Source organism: Salvelinus namaycush, chromosome 11 (assembly GCF_016432855.1).
Source record: "Salvelinus namaycush isolate Seneca chromosome 11, SaNama_1.0, whole genome shotgun sequence".
Lineage (NCBI taxonomy): Eukaryota > Metazoa > Chordata > Actinopteri > Salmoniformes > Salmonidae > Salvelinus > Salvelinus namaycush.
The window spans coordinates 26,559,088-26,585,389 of record NC_052317.1 but is presented as its reverse complement, the minus strand read 5'-3'; the positions used below and the strand labels follow the sequence as shown (position 1 = coordinate 26,585,389).

The 26,302-nt window shown below is 43.4% G+C and overlaps 2 protein-coding genes across 3 annotated transcripts in view; one reads left to right on the top strand and one right to left on the bottom strand.

Annotated features, from left to right (window-relative positions):
* Window positions 1-67: 67 nt before the first annotated feature.
* si:ch73-40a17.3 (meprin A subunit beta) lies at window positions 68-13,100 on the top strand. Its single transcript, XM_039003186.1, has 12 exons — window positions 68-173; window positions 273-316; window positions 554-632; window positions 3,576-3,693; window positions 5,279-5,457; window positions 6,847-7,065; window positions 8,167-8,319; window positions 8,594-8,803; window positions 9,236-9,700; window positions 10,059-10,241; window positions 12,314-12,473; window positions 12,875-13,100. Exons 1-12 carry the CDS (start codon window positions 68-70, stop codon window positions 13,098-13,100), a joined length of 2,142 nt encoding a protein of 713 aa, XP_038859114.1.
* A 1,711-nt stretch (window positions 13,101-14,811) lies between these two features.
* The window catches only part of phlpp1 (PH domain and leucine rich repeat protein phosphatase 1), an 83,411-nt gene continuing 71,920 nt past the window's right edge, over window positions 14,812-26,302 (bottom strand). The window contains exons 9-17 of one of the 2 annotated variants that reach the window (XM_039004027.1): window positions 25,032-25,127; window positions 20,295-20,450; window positions 19,264-19,464; window positions 18,954-19,116; window positions 18,703-18,833; window positions 18,466-18,579; window positions 17,927-18,121; window positions 17,550-17,778; window positions 14,812-16,917 (exon numbers count right to left, since the gene is read on the bottom strand). In XM_039004027.1, the coding sequence (XP_038859955.1) occupies window positions 15,652-16,917; window positions 17,550-17,778; window positions 17,927-18,121; window positions 18,466-18,579; window positions 18,703-18,833; window positions 18,954-19,116; window positions 19,264-19,464; window positions 20,295-20,450; window positions 25,032-25,127 (2,551 nt within the window). In that variant the 3' untranslated portion in view covers window positions 14,812-15,651. The remainder of the gene's footprint in view (window positions 16,918-17,549; window positions 17,779-17,926; window positions 18,122-18,465; window positions 18,580-18,702; window positions 18,834-18,953; window positions 19,117-19,263; window positions 19,465-20,294; window positions 20,451-25,031; window positions 25,128-26,302) is intronic. The other variant, XM_039004028.1, reaches the window with a different exon arrangement.

Here is a 26,302-nt window from a genome sequence, read left to right as displayed (position 1 = left end):
TGTCAGCCTACACCAAGAGTTTTAGGCAAGTGGAGTTTCTTATTTTCTTTTCAATATTTCAAATAGAATGTCACCTATTCAAAGCTTTCATTTACTGTATGTCCTTTACATTTATTCTACAGAATACGATGTGGATGGTGGAAGGGACATGGACATCTTTGATATCAATGAAGGTTTGTCAGTTAGGATGTTACTTAATCTTGTTTCAAATAACTCAATGGGAGTTTCATAGCAACGTGCTGTGTGTGTGTGTGTGTGCTTGGTCCTAACAGAGGCTGGGTTAAACCTGGTGGAGGGGGATATTGAGCTTGATGAGGTGAGTTAATAAGTACTTCTGCTGGTCTTAACTTTAACAATGACATCTTATATCAAGCATAGAAATAGAAAGACAAGAACGGGGAAGTTCCATTGATTGCAGACCACAGCAATTTAACTGCACCCTCATGGGCTTGGGCAATTATATTTCCATGATATCAGCTCACTGCCCAGGCTTAACAGAACTAAATGATTTATTATTTCTTTTTTTGTCAAATGTAATCTACGGCTGACTCAGAAACAAGGCCGGAATTCTATAATAGGGGATCAATACAGATGGCCAAAGACTGTTCCCTACTACTTTGAGGATGACTTGGGTAAGACCATATATGTATATACAATATAATACATACAGTGCATTCGGAAAGTATTCAGACCCCTTGACGTTACAGCCTTATTCTAAAATTGATTACATTGCCTCATCAATCTCAACACAATACCCCATAATGACAAAGGGAAAACATGTTCTTAGAATTTTTTACAAATGTATAAAAAATTACAAAACAGAAATACCTTATTTACGTAAGTATTCAGACCCTTTGCTACGAGACACGATATTGAGCTCAGGTGCATCCTGTTTCCATTGATCAGCCTTGAGATGTTTCTACAACTTGATTGGAGTCCACCTGTGGTAAATTCAAATGATTGGACATGATTTGGAAAGACACACACCTGTCTATATAAGGTCCCACAGTTGACAGTGCAAGTCAGAGCACAAACCAAGCCATGAGGTCAAAGGAATTGTCCGTAGAGTGCCGAGACAGGATTGTTTCGAGGTACAAGGGTACCAAAAAATTTACACAGCATTGAAGTTCCTCAAGAGCACAGTGGCCATTATTAAATGATAGAAGTTTGGAACCACCAAGAACTCTTCCTAGAGCTGGCTGCCCGGCCAAACTGAGCAATCGGGGGAGAAGGGTATTGGTCAGGGAGGTGACCAAGAACCCGATGGTCACTCCGACAGAGCTCCAGAGTTCCTCTGTGGAGTTGGGAGAACCTTCCAGAAGGACAACAAACTCTGTAGCACTCCACCAATAAGGCCTTTATGGTAGAGTGGCCAGACAGAAGCCTCTCCTCACTAAAAGGTACATGACAGCCTGCTTGGAGTTTGTCCAAAGGCACCTAAAGGACTCTCAGACCATGAAAAACAGGATTCTCTGGTCTGATGAAACCAAGATTGAACTCTTTGCCCTGAATGCCAAGTGTCACATTTGGAGGAAATCTGGCACCATCCCTAAGGTGACGCATGGTGCTGGCAGCATCAAGCTGTGGGGATGTTTTTCTGCGGCAGGGACTGGGAGACTAGTCAGGATCAAGCGAAAGGTGAAATAAGCAAAGTACAGAGAGATCCTTGATGAAAACCTGCTCCAGAGCGCTCAGGACCTCAGACTGGGGCGAAGATTCACCTTCCAACAGGACAACAACCCTAAGCACTGTCGTGTCTTTGACAGCACACAGCCAAGACAATGCAGGAATGGCTTCGGGACAAGTCTCTGAATGTCCTTGAGTGGCCCAGCCAGAGCCCGGACTTGAACCCAATCTAGTATCTCTGGAGAGACCTGAAAATAGCTGTGCAGCTACGCTCTCCATCCAACCTGACAGAGCTTAAGAGGATCTGAAACTCCCCAAGTACAGGTGTGCCAAGCTTGTAGCATCATGCCCAAGAAGACTCAAGGCTGTAATCGCTGCTAAAGGTGTTTCAACCAAGTACTGAGTAAAGGGTCTGAATACTTATGTAAATGTTACATTTCAGATTTACATTTGTAATATATTTGCAAATTTTTTTAAAAAAGGAACTGTTTTTGCTTTGTCATCATGGGGTATTATGTGTAGATTGATAAGGCGGGAAAAAATGATTTAATCAATTTTAGAATAATGCTGTTACGTAGGGGTCTGAATAATTTCTGAATGCACTGTACATCTACACTGAACAAAAATATAAACATCATTTAAAGTGTTGCTCCCATGTTTCATGAGCTGAAATAAAAGATCCCAGAAATGTTGCATATGCATAAAAAGCTTATTTCTCTCAAGTTTTGTGCACAAATTTGTTTACATCCCTGTTAGTGAACATTTCTCCTTTGCCACGATAATCCATACATGTGGCATATCAAGAAGCTGATTAAACAGCCTGATCATCACACAGGTGCACCTTGTGCTGAAGACAACACAAGGTCACTCTAAAATGTGCAGTTTTGTCCTACATGACAATGCCACAGATTACTCAAGTTTTGAGGGAGCGTGCAATTGGCATGCTGACTGCAGGAATGTCCACCAGAGCTGTTGCCAGAGAATTTAATTTTAATTTCTTTACCATAAGCCGCCTCCAACGTCGTTTTGGAGAATTTGGCAGTACGTCCAACCGGCCTCACAACCACAGACCACTTGTATGGCGGTTTGCTGATGTCAATGTTGTGAACAGAGTGTCCCATGATGGTGGTGGGGTTATGATATAGGCAGTTATTAGCTACAGACAACAAACACAATTGCATTTGATCAATGGCAATATGTATGCACAGAGATACCGTGATGTGATCCTGAGGGGCCATTGTTATGCCATTCATCCGCCGCCATCACCTCATGTTTCAGCATGATAATGCACGGCTCCATGTTGCAAGGATCTGCACACAATTCCTCGAAGCTGAAAATGTCCCAGTTCTTCCATGGCCTGCATACTCACTAGACATGTCACCCACTGAGCATGTTTGGGATGCTCTGGATCGATGTGTACTACAGCATGTCCCAGTTCCCGCCAATATCCAGCAACTTCGCACAGCTATTGAAGAGGAGTGGGACAACATTCCACAGGACACAATAAACAGCCTGATCAACTCTATGCGAAGGAGATGTGTTGCGCTGCATGAGGTAAATGGTGGTACACGCACCAGATACTGACTGGTTCTGATCCACACCCCTACCTTTTTCAAGGTATCTATGACCAACAGATGCATATCTGTCTTCTCAGTCATGTGAAATCCATAGATTAATAAATGTTTTCAATTGACTGATTTCTTTATATGAACTGTAACTCAGTAAAATCTTTGAGATTGTTGCGTTTATATTTTTGCTTAGTATAATACACATTCACTTTCTGAGACATGTTTTTGGTTCTAAAGGTTGACCATTTAAGAGGGGCAATACATGAATTTACGCAATGATACTATTTTATGGTCCATTGCTTGAAATAGGCCATGTGGCGTAGTCTTCAATTGAATGTGTAATTTCATGGTTACAAGACATATCTTCTATTCACACCACAGAGATCAATGCAAAAGGTGTTATCCTGAAGGCCTTTGAACAGTACCGGCTGAAGACCTGCATCGACTTCAACCCTTGGGAGGGAGAGCACAACTACATTTCCATTTTCAAAGGAAGCGGGTACTGTAAGCTGTTATGGACTGCTCTGTTTTTATGTTGATTTATAATGCTTCTACATTGTGCTTTCAAGATACTGAACATACATGACTGCATAAAATGTATATACAGTACCAGTCAAAAGCATTCCAAGTGAAGCTGGTTGAGAGAATGCCAAGAGTGTGCAAAACTGTCATCAAGGCAAAGGGTGGCTACTTTGAAGAATCTCAAATATAAAATATATTTAGAATTGTTTAACACATTTTAGGTTACTACATGATTCCATATGTGTTATTTCATAGTTTTGATGTCTTCACTATTATTCTACAATGTAGAAAATAGTAAAAATAAAGAAAATCCCTGGAATGACTGGTACTGTATATATACACTACTGTTCAAAAGTTTGGGGTTACTTAGAAATGTCCTTGTTTTTGAAAGAAATGCATATTTTTTGGTCCATTGAACTAACATCAAATTGATCAGAAATACAGTGTAGACATTGTTAATGTTGTAAATGACTATGACTGAGAAACAGACGCCTCACAAGTCTTCAACTGGCAGCTTCATTAAATAGTACTCTCAAAACACCAGTCTCAATGTCAACAGTGAAGACACGACTCCGGGATGCTGGCCTTCTAGGCAGAGTTCCTCTATTCAGAGTCTGTGTTCTTTTACCCATTAATCTTTTATTTTTATTGGACAGTCTGAGATATGGCTTTTTCTTTGCAACTCTGCCTAGAAGGCCAGCATCCCGGAGTTGCCTCTTCACTGTTGACGTTGAGACTGGTGTTTTGCGGGTACTATTTAAAGAAGCTGCCAGTTGAGGACTTGTGAGGCGTCTGTTTCTCAAACTAGACACACAAATGTACTTGTCCTCTTGCTCAGTTGTGCACCGGGGCCTCCCACTCCTCTTTCTATTCTGGTTAGAGCCAGTTTGCGCTGTTCTGTGAAGGGAGTAGTACACAGCGTTGTACGAGATCTTCAGTTTCTTGGAAATTTCTCGCATGGAATAGCTTTCATTTCTCAGAACAAGAATAGACTGATGAGTTTCAGAAGAAAGGGCTTTGTTTCTGGCAATTTTGTGCCTGTAGTCGAACCCATAAAATGCTGATGCTCCAGATACTCAACTAGACTAAAGAAGGACAGTTCTATTGCTTCTTTAAATCAGAACAATAGTTTTCAGCTGTGCTAACATAATTGCAAAGGGTTTTCTAATGATCAATTAGTCTATTAAAATGATAAACTTGGATTAGCTGACACAATGTGCCATTGGAACACAGGAGTGATGGTTGCTGATAATGGGCCTCTGTACGCCTATATAGATATTCCATGAAAAATCTTTAGTTTCCAGCCACAATGGTCATTTACAACATTAACAATATCTACACTGTATTTCTGATCAATTTTATGTTATTTTAATGGACCAATTATTATTATTTTTTTCAAAAACAAGGACATTTCTAAGTGATCCCAAACTTTTGAACGGTAGTGTATATATTTTATTTTGGAAGGATGTGCCCATGGGGAAAAAAAAGTTAGGCTGTAGTATAGCCTTTGAGTTTGTATTATATTAACGCTCAACAATGTTTTCTGGTTGTCTCTCTTTCAGTTGTTTCTCATCTGTGGGTAACCAACATGTGGGGAAACAGAGGTTGTCCATCGGGACCAATTGTGACCGCATTGCGACCATCGAACACGAATTCCTCCATGCACTGGGTTTCTGGCATGAGCAGTCACGGTCGGACCGCGATGACTACGTCACCATCCTGTGGGACCGCATCTCTGAGGGTACTGAACCTCTAAACCTATGGTAACCCTAACCGTAATGCTTACCCCTAACCCTCTGACTCCAAAATGTAGGGGTTAGGGTTATGGCTAAGGTTAGGGTTGTACCAGGTAAGAGCTGTCAAATACACAAGCAGCTCCCGGCATTATACCTAAAGCGGACATTGCCATTGGCTGCACGGAGTCGCATTAAGAGAGCCATGCAGCCTTGATTACAAGTTTGACTGTAATGTGAGATGTAATCTACACCTTGATTGTTTAGTTAAATGTTTTTCGATTTGAATGTCATTATTTCTATATAGCCTATACTTTCTCATTCTGAACTTCTGACGCGAGTGGGACGGGTGTGGCTTCGTGACAATAACCACACGAGCAACAGCTCTAATTTGACAGCTCTAACACAGTTACACCAACTGTGCAGGTGTTGGATATCGCCGATTAACGCTTGATCTGATTGAATCTAGGCTATTCCCACTGGGTAAAAATGGGTTTAATCAACATTGTTTCCACGTCATGATGTTGAATCAACGTGGAAAACTGATTGAATTTGTAAAAAGTCATCAACGTAAATAGATTTTTTTTACTCAACTTTTAACCTAAATCCAATGACATGGTGATTTCACGTTAGTTGAAAATTCAACCAAATGTAAATCAAAACTAGACGTTGAGCTGAGGTCGGTTCCCAGTGGGGTGTTTCTTACTGTACATGCCTGGATGTATTTGTCATCAGAAACATGGTGATTGGATTTCTTGGAATAACATATCGTCTGGACAAACAGTAATCTGTTTTCTTCCGACAAGCATATTACAATATGTCAACATGACAACCAAAAGTCAAATTAGTGTTAGCCTGACCAAACAGGCCCACCCACAGTGTACACTAGTTGTTCATTAATCTTGACCTTTCCCAAGAGCTATAAGCTATGTGATCAGGACAAACAAATGTCTTATTGCGCTGATCGACTGCCTAATCCTCTCAGACAAACAGGCAAAGGGCACCATATAAGCATCAACGGAAATTTTAAGTGAAATTTGAGATTAGTGCATGGTCTAAATCATTAATATCAAGTCATTCATTTCATGTAATTGAAGGTGAAAGAGTAGCGACATGATTGTTAAGATTCCAGTCAGCATCTTGTCATCCACATGAAGCCCTAAACCCTACAGATCTGCCATTGGAGACATTCTTTGTCTCGCTAACATTTTGGGGTTGAAGGCTTATTACAGAAGGCTTATTACAGTACATGTCAATTCAGGAGACAAATTGAAATTCCAAGGCTAGATTTGAAGAAGTGAGTAAATTGGCTGATTTGAACCCTACAACCCAACTGAACTCTCTCTCTCCCTCACTTCTGCTCCCCCCACCCTCTGTCTCCCTACCTCAATCTCCAGGTAAGGAACACAACTTCAACACGTACAATGACACCATGTCCAGTTCTCTGGGTGTCCCCTACGACTACGGTTCCATGATGCACTACAGTAAGACTGCGTTCAGGAACGGTACCGAGCCCACAATCGTCACCAAGATCCCCGCCTTCGCTGATGTCATCGGTCAGCGCATGGAGTTCAGTGATAATGACCTGCTCAAGCTACGGCGCCTCTACAACTGCAGTAAGACTCAGTCACTTTAGGCCTCTACAACTGTAGTAAGACACAGGCACATTAGGCTGTACTACTGCAGTAAAACTCAGACACTTTAGGCCTCTACAACTGCAGTAAGGCTCAGACACTTTAGGCCTCTACAACTGCAGTAAGGCTCAGACACTTTAGGCCTCTACAACTGCAGTAAGGCTCAGACACTTTAGGCCTCTACAACTGCAGTAAGACTCAGACACTTTAGGCCTCTACAACTGCAGTAAGGCTCAGACACTTTAGGCCTCTACAACTGCAGTAAGGCTCAGACACTTTAGGCCTCTACAACTGCAGTAAGACTCAGACACTTTAGGCCTCTACAACTGCAGTAAGACTCAGTCACTTTAGGCCTCTACAACTGCAGTAAGGCTCAGACACTTTAGGCCTCTACAACTGCAGTAAGGCTCAGACACTTTAGGCCTCTACAACTGCAGTAAGGCTCAGTCACTTTAGGCCTCTACAACTGCAGTAAGGCTCAGTCACTTTAGGCCTCTACAACTGCAGTAAGGCTCAGTCACTTTAGGCCTCTACAACTGCAGTAAGGCTCAGTCACTTTAGGCCTCTACAACTGTCGTAAGACACAGGAACATTAGGCTGTACAACTGCAGTAAGGCTCAGGCCATGTTCAAGAGCATCAGTCTGCTCAGTCAGTGATCAACAACTGTCTGAGCAGACTGACTGATCTACCAAGTAAGTAGTAAGACATACTCACGTTGACCTGCTGATCGAACAATTTATTTGATGGACGCTGTAATTCAGTCAAACCAACAGTGCAGGAGACTTCCTTTGCTGGAATGTCACATTTGTGCTATTAAACTGATATTTGAATTACAGTGATTAGTTAGGTGATATGTTCAAAGCAAAACTCTTTCTTTTGGTCTTTTGGAAAAAGAGGAACAGCAGGATCTTTCTGCAGTGTATATTTGATTGAGAACCCTAGTGGATTATCAAACGTGGTTGGGTACATGGTACTGCATGGGTACATGGTAAACCTAGATAAAAACGTTTACAGCAGGTCAAAGTTTTCCTATGATTGCTGTTCAGCTGATGGCGATTACATATATGTGTCCTTTGATCCAGCACGCTCCTCCACTTTCCTGGACACCTGCGACTTTGAGAGGGAGAACATCTGTGGTATGATCCAGGGGCCGGGGGACCAGGCAGAATGGACTAGGGTGACCCAGGCGCCTGGCGGGCCCAATATGGACTACTCCAACATGGGCAAATGCACCGGTGAGCACCCCCTCAGTACACACCAACCACAAAACAACACTATCAACCTCCCATCCTCAGTACCTGACAGGGCAGATCACTATCAGCTATATTATTATCTTACAGTCCAAAGGGTGATCAAAGGTCCAGTTACAAATAAGACCTAGAGTTTTCCCTGACTATGTTACCTGGTTAGTAAAACTCTGAGCCCTAATTATAGGCTAAAGTTATAGGCTGACGCTACTTAACAATCCAATGGAAAATGTATACTGATATCCATTGTTCACACGCTCAGGCTACTTCATGCACTTGAGCACTGCCACGGGCAAACCAGCAGACACAGCCAGGCTGGAGAGCAGACTGCTCTACCCCAAGAGAGGCTACCAGTGCCTGCAGTTCTTCCTCTACAACGGTGGTGGCGCCAACGATCAGCTGGTGATCCTTGTCCGAGAGTACGATGAAGCCCACCCCAACGGGACCCTGCGTGTTATTCAGCCCATAGTTGGTAACATCTCTAACATATTGTCTCTAACATCTCTAACATATTGTCTCTAACATAACTAACATCTGTTACATCAACCTATAGACATTCAAATAATCTGTTATTAGTTTAGACCAGGGGTGTCAAACTCATTCCACGGAGGGCCTAGTGTCTGCAGGTTTTTGGTTTTTCCTTTCAATAAAGCCCTAGACAACCAGGTGTGGGGAGTTCCTAACTAATTAGTGATGTTAATTCATCAATCAAGTACAAGGGAGGAGCGAAAACCCGCAGACACTCGGCCCCCCGTGGAATGAGTTTGACACCTGTGGTTTAGACCCATCATATTGGTTTTTCTTAACCTGTATAATGCGTATAACATATGATATACTGTAAATTCTACACAACAATATTCTCTGTACTGTATTTATAAATGTAATGGTTTCCTCTTTCTCCCAGCACCACCTCAAGACCTATGGCACCTGCACCATGTGAGCCTGAACGTGGCTAAGAAGTTCCGGGTGGTGTTCGAGGGTATCAAGGGTGACGCCCCCTCCACAGGTGGTCTCTCCCTGGACGACATCAACCTCTCCGAGACTACCTGCCCCGACCACGTGTGGCGGGTGAAGAACTTCAGCCACATCATGGAGACCACTCCTAACGACAAACCCATCTACAGCCCCCGGTTCAAGTCCAGAGAGGGCTACACCTTCCAGATGGGACTGTACCCCAGTGGGAAGGAGGGCTACCCGGGGGAGCTTTCTGCCTACGCCCACCTGGTGACCATGACCGGTGACACAGAGTTGCGGAAGTGGCCGTGCCCGTGGAAACAGATGACCATGATGCTGTTTGACCAGAACCCAGACATCATGAGGCGTATGAACAACCAGCGCAGTGTCACCACCGATCCTACTAAGAAACTCAGTGGTCAGTCCAGGTCCAGTATTCATTAAGCATCTTAGACTGGGAGTGTTGATCTAGGATCAGGTTCCCCCTATCCATGTAATATTTTTCATTATTATCTGAAAGGCTAAACTGTTCCTAGGACAGTGCCCTTCTGAAATGCCTAATTAATTTGGACCAAGACAAGTGCAGAACGATTTGAAACCCAGGGATTTACTTTAACATAGTGAGTTAAATTCCATTGTCAAATTAATGGATTTACCATTATTTTCTGAGATGTTCCACCTGGTTTTGCATTGACTTAAAGTAGTAGTCTTCTTATTTCATAGATGAAGTCATGTAGAGTATATTGAGAAAGATCTGTGTTTTTACCTTTCAGAGACTTCAGAGCTGTTCTTCTGGGATGACCCTCGTAAGGTCGGCGTTGAAGTGTCAGAGGCGGACGGGACCAAATATTTTCGTGGGCCGGGTGCCGGGACAACTGCGTACCTCACCCATGGCAGGGCCAAGAGCAGGGACTTCATCAAGGGGGGAGACGCCATCTTCCTGCTTACCATGGAGGGTAAGAAGTTCTGAAACGTTACCCTGGTCCCAGATTTGTTCGTGATGTATTGCCAACTCCTATGGTCAGTCATGACAAAAGTTAGTCTGGTTCCAGATCTGTTTGGTCATTGTCAGTGGTGTAAGTAAAAATACTTGAAAGTAATACTTAAGTATTTTTGGGGGGTATCTGTACAACTTTGACTTTTACTTCGCTACATTCCTAAAGACAGTTATGTACTTTTTACACCATACATTTTCTCTGACACCCAAAAGTACTTGTTACATTGTGAATGCTTAACAGGACAGGACAACTGTCTAATTCACACACTTATCAAGAGAACATCCCTACTGCCTCTGATCTGGTGGACTCACTCAACACATGCATCGTTTGTAAATGATGTCTGAGTGTTAGAGCACGACGCTGGCTATCCGTAAATTAAAAAAACAAGAAAAATGATGCCGTCTGGTTTGCGTTTATATAAGGAATTTTATATGATTTCTAGTTTTACTTTTGATACTTAAGTATATTTTAGTAATTACATTTACTTTTGATACATACATATATTTAAAACCAAGGACTTTTAGACTTTTACTTAAGTAGTATTTTACTGGGTGACTCACTTTTACTTGAGTCATTTTCTATTAAGGTATCTTTACTTTTACTCAAGTATGAAAATTGGGTACTTTTTCCACCAATGGTCATTGCTGCGTTTGACACGATCACACAAACAGATCTGGAACCAGGCTACTGAAAATACCTTTTTATCAAAAACATGCTAAAAGCATTCTCTACATTCTCTGAAAGCATGATACATTGTCTCTCTGTTTTGCATAACCATGTTCAAATATACTCATCTGTATGATCCCACCAGTGGAGGCTGCTGAGGGGAGAACAGCCAATAATAATGGCTGGAACGGAGCGAATGGAATGGCATCAAACCATGTGTTTGATGTTTTGATACAATTCCACTCATTCCTCTACAGCCATAACCACAAGCCTGTCCTCCCCAATTAAGGTGCCACCAACCTCCTGTGGATCCACCATCATATCCCATTAAGGCCTAGATTCAATCAGATCAAGTGTTAACTCGCGATAGCCGACACCCGCAAGTTGGCGTTTCGGCGGTGTCAGAAGTGTTACTGCGCTAGAGCTGCTGCTCGTGTGGTCATTGTCACAAAGCCACACCTGTCCCACTCGCGTTAGAAGTTCTGAATAAGATAGTGTAGGCTATATAGAAATAATGACATTCAAGTTGAAAATCATTAAACAAAATAATGAGGATTTCTATCAGCCTAATCAAGGTTTAGATAACATCTCACATTCTATTGCGAACTTGTAAATAAGGCTGCATGGGATTTCTGTTAATTCGACTCTGTGCAGCCAATGGCAATGTCCACTTTAGGTATAATGCCAGGAGCCACAGAGATCCACAGCAGTTCCACCTCCGACATCGCCAAAACAACCGCTATGCAGTGGGTCAGCTAGCCCTTACACTGCCTTGTTGATTATCATCCCACTCATTCAAATACAATCATGGGTTGTGGTTTTCCATCTATTTAAAGGTTGGCTTTGGGCAAAAATAATGGCTTTAAACTATAACTGATCATTCCACCATCATACCAGGGAATTTAATGCTTAAACCCTCAAATGTATGAATAAGATATTTGGTTACAGAAGTGCCATTCTTACCAACCTCTACAGCTTCCATCCAAAAACAAATGACGTCAACACATACTGGAGGAGTTACTGGCTAGCTACAGTGGCTAGCTTAGCTAACGAACTAGCTACGCTGGTCACGGTGCGCATGACCAGAATGACACATCGAGAACCACCAAAGGAACACCTTATTTCTGTTTGAAGAAATTGAGAAAGGGGCGGAGTTCGACTGTTTCTCGTGGCCAAAGTCGACTGTGATGTCCACATCACGTGATTCATTACCAATTCACACCCATTCGCCATTTCTATAATCAATCATGCTACCCAATCCCATCCCAGTGTCTGTAGGCCAACATTCATTTCTATGTTAGTACTATGTGTAATGTACCTCATTCTCATTATATACATGCCCCCTCCCCCCTATCTGTCTTCAGATGTGTCACATCTTACGGTGACCCAGCCCGTACCCTCCTCCACATTGCCACCAGTCACCACGGTTACCACCGCCATATTGCCACCTACTGACCCCTGCACTAAGGTCACATGTGGGAATGAGGGAGTCTGTGTGGTGGATGCTGGAAATGCTCTTTGCAGGTGAGGACCCTTTATTATCGAGGCTTGTCCCTTACACAATACAATGGTCTGAAATTCAATCATCCATACTGAATTCTATTTCTCTCTCTTTCGCTCTGTTCCTCTCTGCATTGATAACCACAGCTTGATTCTCTCCTTTTATTATCTTGCTCCAGCTGTGCAGATACAAATTATTCCCTCTGTTTCCTCAGAATGCTCAGTCTTACCCTTTACACATACACATACAGCCCAGCAGGCAAAACTGGTTGTATAATGACATCATTACAACCAGTGTTGCCTGTGTATTGACTCCCACTTTCTCCCCCTCTATATAGATGTGCCGTGTTAGAGCTATCTTTCTCTCTCCCTATCCAGATGTGCAGTGGGTAGATTGGTGACTCTCTCTCTCGGTCCCTCTCTAGGTGTGCAGTTGGTGACGACTGGTGGTACTATGGAGAGAGTTGTCAGTATCAGGGTTCCACCCAGGACACGATGACCACAGCGCTTATAGCCTCTTTCTCTGTGCTGGGTGGCATGCTGGTGGTGACTGCAGTCAGTGTGGTGTGTGTGAAGAGGAAAAACAAGAACAGCGGAGGTGGAGGAGACAGGGGCACGACCATGTCCAATGTCACCGTCACAGGAATGTAATGTTTTTTCCCCTGCCAGAACCAAATCTATTCATGGCCAGCATTAAGTAGATGAAGAAGTTAACTGCAAAAGTTACAACTCCTTCAAATATAAAATTACAAAAGATCTCCTGGAAATTCCACTTAATGTCTCATCCCAATAATTATCTGCCTATCAGCCATGTATTTTGATCAGCCTGTTCATTTTACATGAATTGTAGTTTCTTTGTGTATGTAAATCTCCAATTATTTGTTTCTGTCTTAAATCGGATTACTTTTCTTGTGTTAAATGTTAATTTAATTTATGTTTAAACACTTGAAAGGGGGAAGTGCTCTACAAGCCTCGTTTTTTTTTTTTTTACCTCTCGCACAGGTTATTGTCATTTACCTTAACATCCCATTGTTTTGTATTTTCTTGTGTGCAAATAAAAAAAAATCATAAATATGCTATGAAGTGTACGTACAGTATTGTTCAGGGCATAAGCTACATTACTGTTGCTGTCATGTCATTTTCATATCAGACTCTTAATAGTTTTAAATGGAGATAATCTGAAATGTTTTTTTCTTTAGTTGCAGTCATGGAATGGAAGGCATTAGGGGCATAACTATAATAAGTGGTTCTATAGTTAGTCTGATAAGAAATTAATGAGATGCTAATATAAACATTTGACAATATTGACCTCTTCTGGTCATAAGGTGCACATACACCTATGATTTTCGAATTAGGGCTCTATTCAATAAGTAGCACTGAAGTGCTGTGTTGTAGCCCGATTGCCTCTAAATGTCAATGTTCCCGTGTTAGCAGACACGGCATTCACGATAAACGCTACATATGTCAGCTCAATTGGAAATTACCTTTAAATTTCAAGCGTGCTATAGAGCCAAACTTCAGCTATACAGATTGAATAGAGCCCTTACTCAAACTACAGCTATACAGATTGAATAGAGCCCTTACTCAAACTACAGCTATAGTATGACACAGGTGCAACAAGAGATTATTATCCTGCATTTCTGGATAACAGTAATGTAAAAATTGTACATTTTAAATTGTATTGTGAAGTCTAATTGAATGCTATCAGCTATACTTCTGGCTGTTTTTTGGTTTATATGAACTTAAAATTGTATGACCTTTGCACTTGCATCTGCAAAATACAAGAGGGCCATACATTGAAAAAGGGGAGGAATACTGAGAGAAATGATTGTATATCAGTTGCACACAGAAGAGAGAATTTAAAATGTAACCGCAAAACATAAAATACCACTAGAACAACAAAACTTACAAATGTAAGATTTATTATACCAAAGACAGGAACGTTTGTGTGGTTTACTTTCCATGTGGATAATATAGCATTTGTTTGCATTACTGAACTGGACACAGTCATGCCGGTGATAACAGTTAGGCGGGCAGTGGGACGGAATACTGTGTGTATGTATGTTGTGAGCACATTAGAGGGAGTGCTGACTAACCAAGATGTAAGTATCAACAGAACTGAATGAAAAGAACCATGGTGAATTGTGTGTGCTTGTACTGTATAATAGGGTGGGTGTACTGTGTATGCACGTATCTGTGTGTGTATTGAACATGTCTCTGAGTGTATGTGTCTACGAGAAAAAGGTGAGATCTCCAAAATGGCGAAACCAGGTCTGACCCACACCCCCTCCACACCACTAAATCCATCCACAGACATACGGGTACACAGTTCCTTTAAAAGCATCAGTATTTCTCTTATTTACAATCATTGGGGGGGGGGGGAAAATCACAATTTCTCTCAGAGAAGATTAGTAAAAGTGACTAGGTCACCATAAAGAGTATGCAACTCCTAAGAGTTAGTCTTTCAAATTTCTACAAAAATGTCTATGCCTTTTGTACAGGCCAAGAGCCATGATTTACTGAAGAAATACAGTTTTATTAAGTGCCTCATCTACAACAGTTAAGCGTGGCATTATTGGTGTGTACCATTCAAATGTATTTCATTGATAATAAAAAAGATTGTTCTCCATGTTTCATTTAATAAGGTTTTTTCAGCAACTTAATTTTCTTTACATTAAAAGATATGGTAAGTAAAAAAAACAACGGAATCATATCCATAACTGTGTGTTGTGATAGGCTAACCCTTTTGCAGAGAGACTAGTGTTGATTACATAGATACTCATTGGTTCGTTGACTAATGTAAAAACAACGTTCCGCACAGTCTGTCTGTGAGTAGTAGTGGAACTACTTTGGACCATAAAAGGTGTGTCCATAAGTAGGATACCCAATAGGGTTGGGTTATCTTAAAGGGATCATTTGCATGTCCTATTCTATAGGCCACTTTGGGGAAAGGGGTGGAGCAGGTTACAGTGCTTGGTACTCCAGTGCTGTGGTCTCAGGAAAGGGGTTGAGTGATTGTAGTCTGTAGACATCTCAGCAAGGTGCTGTTTTTCAGATACATAGGTTACTCAGCTAGTCCGAAGACTCTGTAGCGATTCTCCACTGTAGGGATTTCGGGGTGTGTCCTAATTCTCTGCAGAAACAGTGGTAAATTGTTGTAAATGCAGTAGGGGGTGTGTATGGCTGCTCAGAGGGGTGTGTCCTAGTAGTCTGCAGGCTGGTCGGGACTAGGTGCTTTCTGTTGCTTCTGCTGATGCTGCTTCATGATCTCCTTGACCTCCTCCACTAGCTCTGGAGGGATGATGAACTGGTCGTCCGGGTCGGGCTGGGCGGGCGCCGTGAAGTATCCCCCTCCCTTCTTAGATGGGGCGTCTGCTGCCACCTCGATCAGGTTGTGGCTCTTCTCCTGAGGGGCCACAGAGCCGTTCCCCCTCCTCTTCCCCATTGCCTTCCCGTCATCACCCGGTCTGCCGCAGCCCACTGACCAGCCCTCTTCTCTATCCTCCCTCATATCCGCCTCCCCCAGGGTCAGCTCCACCCCTTCCTCCAGGGGTTCTGGGGTGCAGGGTGGAGGAGGTGGAGGATTGGCCAGCAAGCGTTCCTGTCCTGACGATGATGATGATAAAGAGGCCTCAACCCTAAGGCAGTGGATATCGGCCTCCACCTCCACTCTGCTCCCGTTGGAGAAGACCCCGGCGATGGGCTCCTCGTCCTCACTGTCCAGCCCGTTGTCAGATAGTGCACTGGAGAAGGTGGCGCTGGACAGCTGCCTCTGGAAGGATCTGGTCAGACAGGCAGGGTGGAGAGCACAGCAGCCCCGGGCAGGGAGCTCCGAGCCTGGGTGAGGGTAGGGGCAGGGCTGGGCGGCGTGCTGGGCCTGGAGGGAGAGCTGGTGGGCCTGGTGGTGCAGGTGGAGCTGGTGGTGGTGGGGCTGTTCGTGCAGCAGCCCCAGGGAACTCTGAGGAGGCTCGTCAGAGGAGGCCGTGGATCCCACCTCGCTGCTCATCTCACTAGTACTGATCTCACTGCTGATCTCACTGCAGGAGGACGGGTGGACAGGGAGGGAGCCATCCCCGGTGGGTCGCTCCTTTATCGACGAACCCCCCAAAGAGGGGTAGCCGCCCATTCCAGGGCTGGGGGGCGGCTGGGGATGGTCTCTGCAGCAGCAGCAGTCCTCACTCACAGAGAGCTGCACCACCACGGCACAGAGACTGTCGGTGCAACCGTAGCCCTGGGCCAGCGTACACAGCTTCTTGGCTGCAGCCAGGCCGTCTGGGACATTACGCACCGCCTCCACCGCCTCCGACGGTGACACGGCATCCCACAAGCCACGGCTTCCCAGGATGAAGAACTCGTCCTGCGGGGTGAGGGTTACCGTGCAGACGTAGGGCCGTGGGATCACCGCTGGGTACAGGAAGGAATATCCCATGATGCGGGTGGAGTCTGTCACTCCATTCACCTTGTTGTCCTAGAGGAGTAGAAGGAGACGATTACTTGTCCAACAGAAACCGCTATTCTGCCGTATCCCAACCCCTCGCAGAAACACACACACAGTATGTTTAGAGTGGGAGCTGTTCTAACACATTCCCCAATCCTCACACATACAGATTAAAGCTCAGGCCAAAATTGTATTAAAAGAGTCATTAAGTGTGGTATCAATGATGAACTTGACTTCAAAATCCCATACCCTTCGGGGTTATAGAATTGAACATGAAATGGAATTGAAGTGCATCACAAGCATTTGGAGCAGTACTTTAAATTAACATCCTCATACACACTGCCACACTCCCACCCACAAGCAGAATACACTCTTAACCCCTCCTCCCCCTCCATTCACACACACACACTTGTTTTTCTATCCTCGTGGGGACCTACAATTTATTTCCATAACCCCTAACCCTTATGCCTAACCCTAAACCTAATTGCAACCCTAACCCCTAAGCTCAAAATAGTTTTTGTCCTCGTGGGGACGTGGTAAATGTCCCCATAAGGGACATTTTTCCTTGCTTTACTATCCTTGTGGGGATTTTTCGGGATTTCAGGTGCCCACAAGGATATAAGAAGAAGGTAACACACACACACAAACCCCTCCCTGTGTACCTCAGTGATGATGGCGTTGTGTTGTCTGATGCGTCGGTACTCTTCCTCCAGGCCTATGTTGTGCAGCAGGGAGAGGGGCAGTGGCTTGCCGTCCCGACACAGGATGGCCTGGCACTTTCCCACGTTGGCAGCGGTGAGGGTGAAGCAGCCGCCCGGGTCGGTGGGGTCGTGTCTGATGTGGCACAGGGCCGCCGAGCCACCCAGCTTCTGCCCTGCCGTACCCAGCTTTCTGTGGCACAGAGAGAGAACAGGAGAAGGTTGAATTTCTGATACTGTCTAAATAAGAAGTTTGTGTGTGTGTGTGTGTGTGTGTGTGTGTGTGTGTGTGTGTGTGTGTGTGTGTGTGTGTGTGTGTGTGTGTGTGTGTCCATACTAACCTCTGCATGACGAGGAAGGTGTTGGTCATGTAGTCTTCTTCACTCTTGGTCTTGTGTAGCTCCTCAGCCAGCACATCGTTCATGGTACACTGCAGCAGGTAGGGCACTTCCACATTCCTATCTCCATCAAACACCCCATAGAGGGCCTCACGACTCCCACCAAAACTGTTCACCGACAGGGCAGCCACACACAGCCTGAGAGAGAGAGAGAGAGAGAGATAGGAATACGTGCAAAACATTAATAATATTCCCTTGAGGTTGTTGAGAGTTTAAGACTTACTGTAGCTCCACAGCATTGCATCTCTCTCTCACAGCTGTCACACACACAAACGCATTGACATGTGGATGCGCCCACATCCCCAGCCTCTTGTTTCACACACTAACTCTACTGCCCCCACATTGACCTCACCGACTGACGTGTTCGTTTTAGTCGCCATGGTAACTTTGCTTGTTTTTCACACATGAAAGCTCTCCCATGGTGACCCATATGGTTCACACATGATGTGTATGTATGATGTAGCCTTGTGTATGTTACTCACTTGTTCTTGACACCCGAGGCTTCTGTGTAACCATGACTCCACACAGCCGGCCCACCTGACGCCTCATTGGTTGAGAAGGTCGGGGGCGGGTCGATGCGGAAACAGCGGATGTTACTGCAACAAAGAGCAGAGAGGAAACTTAATAAAAAGATCACAGTGCAGGAACAGGTACACAGACAAACTAAATCATTAAATTCATCTTTACTCACAATTTGTCTACACTAATAGAAGACTTACTTGAGTTGTTCCAGGGTTTTGTGGTCTAGGTTGAGGCGAGGGTTGCCACTCAGGTCCAGCTCCTGGAGTTTAGGAGGCAGGTTCTCAGGCAGGCTGATCTCACTCAGCTCATTACAGCTCAGATCTACACACTGTGGAGAGAGGAGAGGGTTAAAACACACAGAGATATACAACCATCCTCACACGCACACATGAATATACATGCACTCACACACATGCGCGCGCACGTCCTACCTGCCTGACTGTCCTACCTTCATCTCCATAAGCTGCATGACCTCAGGGAAGACTTCTATGGTGTTGGAGTGGGCGATGAGTGTGTGCATGCGTCTGCAGTTCATGATGGTGGTGGGCACCGTCTTGAGCCTGTTCCCACTCAGGTCCACCTCCTCCAGTTCCTCCAACTTTGCCATTTTACTACAGAGGAGGAAAAGTCAGTGAATATGTACCTAGAAGAGACAGTATATTGTAATAGTGGTAGAAAAAGAAAAATGAGAGTTACAACAGTTATTTTATGTGTGTGTGTGTGTGTATACAGTATGTAGCCTACATCTATCCACTCACCTGGCAGGGAAGGTGTGCAGGTAGTTGTAGGCCATGTGTAGTACTCGGAGGTGTGTGTGTCCCGTCAGTAAGGAAACACACTTATCAGTCAGTCGGTTGTTGGTGAGGTACAGTTCCTGGAGGATGCTGTTGCTCTCCTCTGATAGGCTGGAGGGAGGCAGGTGCTCTAGCTTATTGGCCGAGGCATTCAGGCACCGCAAACTGAAACAGGAAGTGAGCCCTAGTGTCAGTCTTTCGACCATTACACATATTCTGCCGGTGTAATAAATTGTCACAGTTAGTATTAACATGTTTAGTAAATAACTGGGTAATAATTCACCTCTTGTCATCATGCTCTATTGAAACAAACAACACAGATCATATTTTATCTCAACAATACCAGCATGTAATTCATACATTTTTTTAACACACTGAATGAGTTTCATTCGCTACCATGTAATCACATTCATTGAAGTTTTAACATCCTATATTATAGTGTTCAAAATATTAGGAAAAACTGCTCTTTCCAGGACATAGTCTGACCAGGTGAATCCAGGTGAAAGCTATGATCCCTTATTGATGTCACCTGTTAAATCCACTTCAATCAGTGTAGATAAAGGGGAGGAGACAGGTTAAAGAAGGATTTTTAAGCCTTGAGACAACTGAAACATGGATTGTGTATGTGTGCCATTCAGAGGGTGAATGGGCAAGACAACAGATATAAGTGCCTTTGAACTGGGTATGGTAGTAGGTGCCAGGCGCACTGGTTTGAATGTGTCAAGAACTGCAACGCTGCTGGGTTTTTCACACTCAACAGTTCCCGTGTGTATCAAGAATGGTCCACCACCCAAAGGATATCCAGCCAACTTGACACAACTGTGGGAAGCATTGGAGTCAACATGGACCAGCATCCCTGTTGAACGCTTTTGACACTTTGTAGTCCATGCCCTGATGAATTGAGGCTGTTCTGATGGCAAAAGGGAGTGCAACTCAATATTAGGAAGGTGTTCCTAATGTTTTGTACACAGTGTATGTCTATAATATTGTGTTACCTGTCAGATTTGAGGAAGAGGTTGCAGGGCAGCTCTGCTAGCTGGTTGTGTTGTACGTCTAACACCTCCAGTAGTGGGCGCTCTATTCTCTCAGGCAGCTTCTGCAGGTGGTTGTGTCCTGCACTCAGCTTCCTCAGACTGCTGCTACACAGCAACCTGCCAGTAGGGGGGAGTGGAGAGACATCAGTATAACAATCAGTAACCGCATCACTGTAACAATGGGCTGCATCTCAATAGTCAGTCAGACAGGGGTGAAACAAGAGCTGCATCTCAATAGCCTAAAGTGGCTTCCTCTTCTCCTTTCTGCCCTCTGCACTAATAAAAAAGTTAAGAACAGGAAAGGTGCAATAACAGGGGAGGGTAGTGCTTTTATTTCCTGGGTTCACATTCACCCATTTGCAGGTTTTACTATATCATTTCTTCCATTCTAGACATATTTCCTTATCTGCTTGCATGCGCCTCCCCTATATCAAGGTGTTGTGGAGTTTCCATTATGCACTGCACTTTTCCAAACACTAACTATACCACAGGCCAATATAGTCTACCAGTCTAACTATCTATCCTGCCCTCTATCCACCTTTTATAGTGACAATAGTGGTAGGTGGATAGTTTGTCCAGATCTGTAATATGCTAACTAGCAATCCTACAAAGCTGCACAAATGTTCAATATAAGTGTAGAGACCAGGTGTGTCATTGCGCATGAAAGAACAGCGAAGACATGAGACACACAGCTCAAAAAGCATCCCTATTGATCTTGTTTAGGGACTATACAATTATCTTACCTAGACTTGCCTAGAACACATTGCAATGAATAATTGCATTATTGTTATCAAGCAAGTACAGAATTCTACTCTAGGCTGTAAACTGCAGTGAATATGTTATTTGAATAACAGGGGCAAAAGCCCTGTGATTTGAATGTGGGTCAGTTGTTAGTCTACTCTCAACAGTGTATAAGGTCTCGAAAGGCAGTGTAGAAGGTCAGTCTGGCTGTGTTTTCAGTTATGATACTGAGAAATGTGCTGTTGCATCATTATTTTCCTAAACCGTCCGATAATAATCTGGCCACACGCTCCCAGCAGGCCCAGTTATTCAGGAAAGCTTAAAGTAAAGATTCACCCATTTTGAATGTTATATTGTTTTTGGTGCATCTCTGAGCAATGTTATATTGATTGCCTGGGTCACTTCATGTTTCCATGTGTATTTGAGATATTGCCGTTCAAGCAGGAAGACATTTGGCCGGTACCACGTAGCATTGAGATAAAGTCGCTCTCACTAAACTGGAAGTGAATATCGAACACGATTTTTAGATCACAAAAACGTCTATCATACATGTCAGATTTCAATACTGGCCAATATCATAACGAGGTACGTCGTCTTCTCTCCAATGAGCCATTGATTATATTTTAGCGATTTTCCTACCCGAGAAATTAGTAATTTAACAGAGGGTATAACACATTTCTCATATTTGTCTGCCTCTTCAGTCCAGGGTGCATTGCATGGTGCCGTTGTGGATGTCAGACTCCACTCTGTGAGGCACATCGATCTGCAGGTTGAACATTGTGAGATTGTAGACTCCTAAATTGGAATTGCAGTTTGTTTAGGAGATTTTACAGCTAATTAGCTACATGCTGATATTGACTTTGGTATTATTGTGTGTAGATACGTTTGCTAGCTCGCTACCTATAGAGAGAGCATTGCATTGTGGGTTTTATAGTCGACTTGAGCTGCAACAGATTTACACAATGATTTTCACATGTTGCTACCAACCTTATTATAATGACAAAATGAAACATTTGTTCACAAAAAATATTGTTCTCACATAGTGTTATTTAACACTGTAACTAATAGGAATGATGTTTTCGGTGGATTTTTCCTTTAACGCGCTCTGCCTCCTCTCCAATCCGAGCGGCTATCCCTGGTGCACCTACTGTAGAACCCGTAATGCTTCAATATTGTCAAAATATTTGTCATTTAACTTTGAAAATGTATTACATTTTATCTGTGGCATAAACACAACCAGTCACAATCTTTTAAGCTGATTAGGCCACTTCAAAAGTATCCTGTAGGCTACCTGCGTACATTCGTCCCAAATATTATTAAGCATCCAAACTTTGCAGATTGTGGTGGTGAAAACGCAAACCATTATGTTGAGGCAGCCGAAGTTGGTATGCTTTGCTTATTGGTTATGGTCCATTGGCACAGATGCCGGTTGTTGGAAAATTTGTTGAATTTGTTGAACCTTTTAATATAATTGTAAATACAGCATAAAAATTTGTGATGGGGGAAGAAATCGCTACAGTTACGCATCTGGATATCATTTTTGACGATATATCGTATTGACAATATCGCAATATTATTTTGGCGCTAGTTGGCTGTACCTGCACCAAAACTCCTTCATACTGCTTGTTCTCCATCTTCTTTTTAAATAGGGAGCCCATTTGTTTTCAGCACTTTTATTTCCATGACTGATCAAAACCCATTCTCTGTCTTGTCCCTCTGTAGCAAACATATGGTGAGCAATATGTTTGTAACACCAAATCGCAATAAAAATCACAGTATTGAATCGCAATACATATAGAATCATGAGAATAGCAATACACACTGTATCATATCGGCGACTAGGTATCATGATAATATTGTATCGTGAGGTCCCTGGCTATTCGCCGCCCTAATAAAAATGTTGAAATCTGATTTCCACCTCACTGATCATTCTCTGCAGCAGGCTCTGATCGTAGTGTACAGTGCATTCGGAAAGTATTCAGGCCCTTTTCCCACATTTTGTTATGTTACAGGCTTATTCTAAAATGGATTCAACAGGCAAAACCTCAAGCTTCTGGCCTGTAGCCCTGCGTGGCATCGACGGCGCCACAAAAGCATGCTGAAGTGGCAACGTCAATATCCGCATTCATAAACACAGAGCCGCTACAGTTATTGTTATTTGTCGTCGTAAACATTATTTTCAATTCATTATATGAGGGGGAAGGGTGTGCACATTTGTTTTTTTACAGTACAAGGGGAGAGTCGTGTGAAACTATTTTAAAATGTTGGGGGGGTGTATATTTATAGGAGACCTCCAGTTGGAACAGCCCTCCCCAGTAAATGTTTAAATGTCCCTAAAGACAAAGGAGTGGGGACATGGAAAGTACGCTTGTAAGAGATGCACTGTACAGTTCTATTTTCTACTCAGGAAGTGTCAGAATGATGCATTTCAGCTGCAGGCTCTACTAGAAGTACTGTTCATTTCTGTTTCCACGTCAACATCCCTGCCCCACCCCCATCCCATGCCTTCTATTACCACCCAGTTTAGACAAACACGCACGCAGTGTCACAGTACAGCTGGTCTAATGGGGGCGGTGTGTGAGCGTGCGGGTGCATGAGTGTGTGTCTAAAATTTGATTTGAACTGGGTATAGAGAGGGAGAGGGAAAGGGAGAGAGTGAATACAGCGAGCGGGAGAGAGAGAAGGAAGGATCATCTGAAGCAGGGATGGGCAACTGGCAGCCCGCGGGGCCCCCCTTTTGAAGGCCCTCGGATCAATCGCCCCCAAAATATTTAGTTTTATATTTGACATTTTTGGGGCACTCAGTCGGGGTTCTCAACTTACTGTTGCGAGTTAGAATAGTACAATATTGAAATTTGGTTGTGCAGCAGCAGTTTTTACATTGCTAAGCTAGCGGTCAGCTATCTAAACTTGTTGTCATGGTTGAATTACCGGCCGGGGGGCCCCCATTGATTTTGTTTGTCAATCTCAGTCAGAAAACTGCAAACATTTCCCTCCACCTTATGGCAAAATTTGCAAAATTGCAGGAAATAAGCTAGCGAATTGCATGAAATTAGTTATTAAATTGCTAAATCTTCTCTCTACCCCATGGCAAAATATGTAGAATTGCAGAAAATTAACTCTAAAATGTGAAAGAATTATCTCCGATGTCAAGAGGGAGGGCACTAAGATGTTTTTCTCACAATGTGGGGAGGGTGGGATATAAAAAGAGAGTTAGAGAGAATGGGATGGTTGTGACTATCAGGTTGATTTATTGTGCTTGGTGAGGGACAGTAGACTGTCCATGAGCAGGGCACACAGATATGCAATATTCCATTCACTTTCATTGTTCTATACACAATGCTATGTGGCTCGAGGGAGTCAATGAGACCACTGGCTGTGTCTCAACAGTTTGAACTAGCATCCTTGTTTCCTTTCCTTGTGTCCTTCCCTCCATGATCACTGATCTGGCAGGACATGAGAGGTGGAATCAACATGGTGGAATACCCATCCAGTGCTCTGACATGAGTGATTATGAATGGAAGCAGACAAGCTGTTTAAGCTGTTTAAGATAATTGAGACAAAGCCATTGGGAGAATAGAAAGATAGATTTGACAGTAGTGAGACATTGGGAGCAGGGAACATGGAGAGAAACTGACTATACATCTTGGCCATGTTCTGTTATAATCTCCACCCGGCACAGCCAGAAGAGGACTGGCCACCCCTCATAGCCTGGTTCCTCTCTAGGTTTCTTCCTAGGTTTTGGCCTTTCTAGGGAGTTTTTCCTAGCCACCGTGCTTCTACACCTGCATTGCTTGCTGTTTGGGGTTTTAGGCTGGGTTTCTGTACAGCACTTCGAGATATTAGCTGATGTACGAAGGGCTATATAAAATAAACTTGATTTGATTTGACTATGCTGTGATACAGAGAATGTGAGTGAAAGAGAGATATATGGGAGAGAGAGATAGAGAGACCGACCGTGCTGGGAGCTCAGTAACAAGGTTGTGGCTGAGGTCCAGAACTTCTAGTTTCTTTATCTCACACAGCCAATCTGGGACAGCCTCCATACGATTCCTACAGAAAGAGAGAGGATGCGAGAGAGAGAGAGAGAGAGGTCAGGTTTGAGGAGACTTTGTGAGTATGTTGGGTTTAACATCTACAGTTGCTGCTCCATATGCGATATGTGACTAGAATGGTGTTGTAAACAACAGTCAACTTTCAGGGACATAAACATGTCTTATATCGTCAGAAAGCTTAAATGATTGTTAATCTAACTGCAGTGTCCGATGTACAGTAGCTATTACAGCAAAAAAAGACCATGCTATTGTTTGAGGATAGTGCACAACAACAAAACACGTTTACCAAGGCAACTGGTTTAATAAATTCACCTCTGATGGTAAATAAGGTACTTACATTCAGTAATCTTGGTCTGATTTGTCACCCTGAGTGTCCCAGATATAAAATATAGGATAGTTTTGTTTGATGTGTTTTGCATGTATTCCGACTCTTTCAACAAAACAATTTATGAAATCTAATTGGAAAAATGTTGTTTAACCTGGTCAAGTTCGGTTTCTGTGCAATCCTCAGACACTCTAGAAGGTAACCAAACTTGTTTCATCATTCTACATTACGTATTGGCTACACAACACGTCAATTAGCCCATGAAGGTCAGCCATCATTACGCACCAATGAGACTAGCGGTGGTCACTTGATTGACAGTGTCTTGGTCCAATGTCCACCTATCATTTTGAAACATAGCTATCTAGATAGCCAATGAGCTGGACTTTCAAGCAGTATGTGAACAGCCTTTGTATGACAAACAGCCATCATGCTAGAGCTGTGTGCAACAGTGTTCATTCTAATGGTGAAAGCAACCAGGACGCACGGTAGTTTACATCACGCAGCGGTTCCTTCTCTTCTACAAACTTTTCTCAAAACTGAAAAGCTAAATCGAATTCCAAGTATACAAATTTGGAGGAGATAATTGCAGAAATTGGCTGGGAGAGTGACACAGAACGAATGGATGAGCACAGTTTTGATTCCAGCAAGAAATACGTGTTTTTGGAAGTAAAATATCCACTTTTAGAACAGCAAGTAAAATACGTTTTTGCTTCTCATGCTAATGCAGTTGTTCAAATGGTTGCATATTCATTTGAGATATGTTTCTTTGAGACACACACACACACACACACACACACACACACACACACACACACACACACACACACACACACACACACACACACACA

Coding starts and splice junctions, on each gene's coding strand:
- si:ch73-40a17.3 (XM_039003186.1), top strand. CDS start 68: ATGTCACCTATTCAAAGCTTTCATTTACTGTATGTCCTTTACATTTAT. Junction 8,320..8,593: donor CAACATGGGCAAATGCACCG/GTGAGCACCCCC, acceptor TCACACGCTCAG/GCTACTTCATGCACTTGAGC. Junction 10,242..12,313: donor CTTCCTGCTTACCATGGAGG/GTAAGAAGTTCT, acceptor ATCTGTCTTCAG/ATGTGTCACATCTTACGGTG.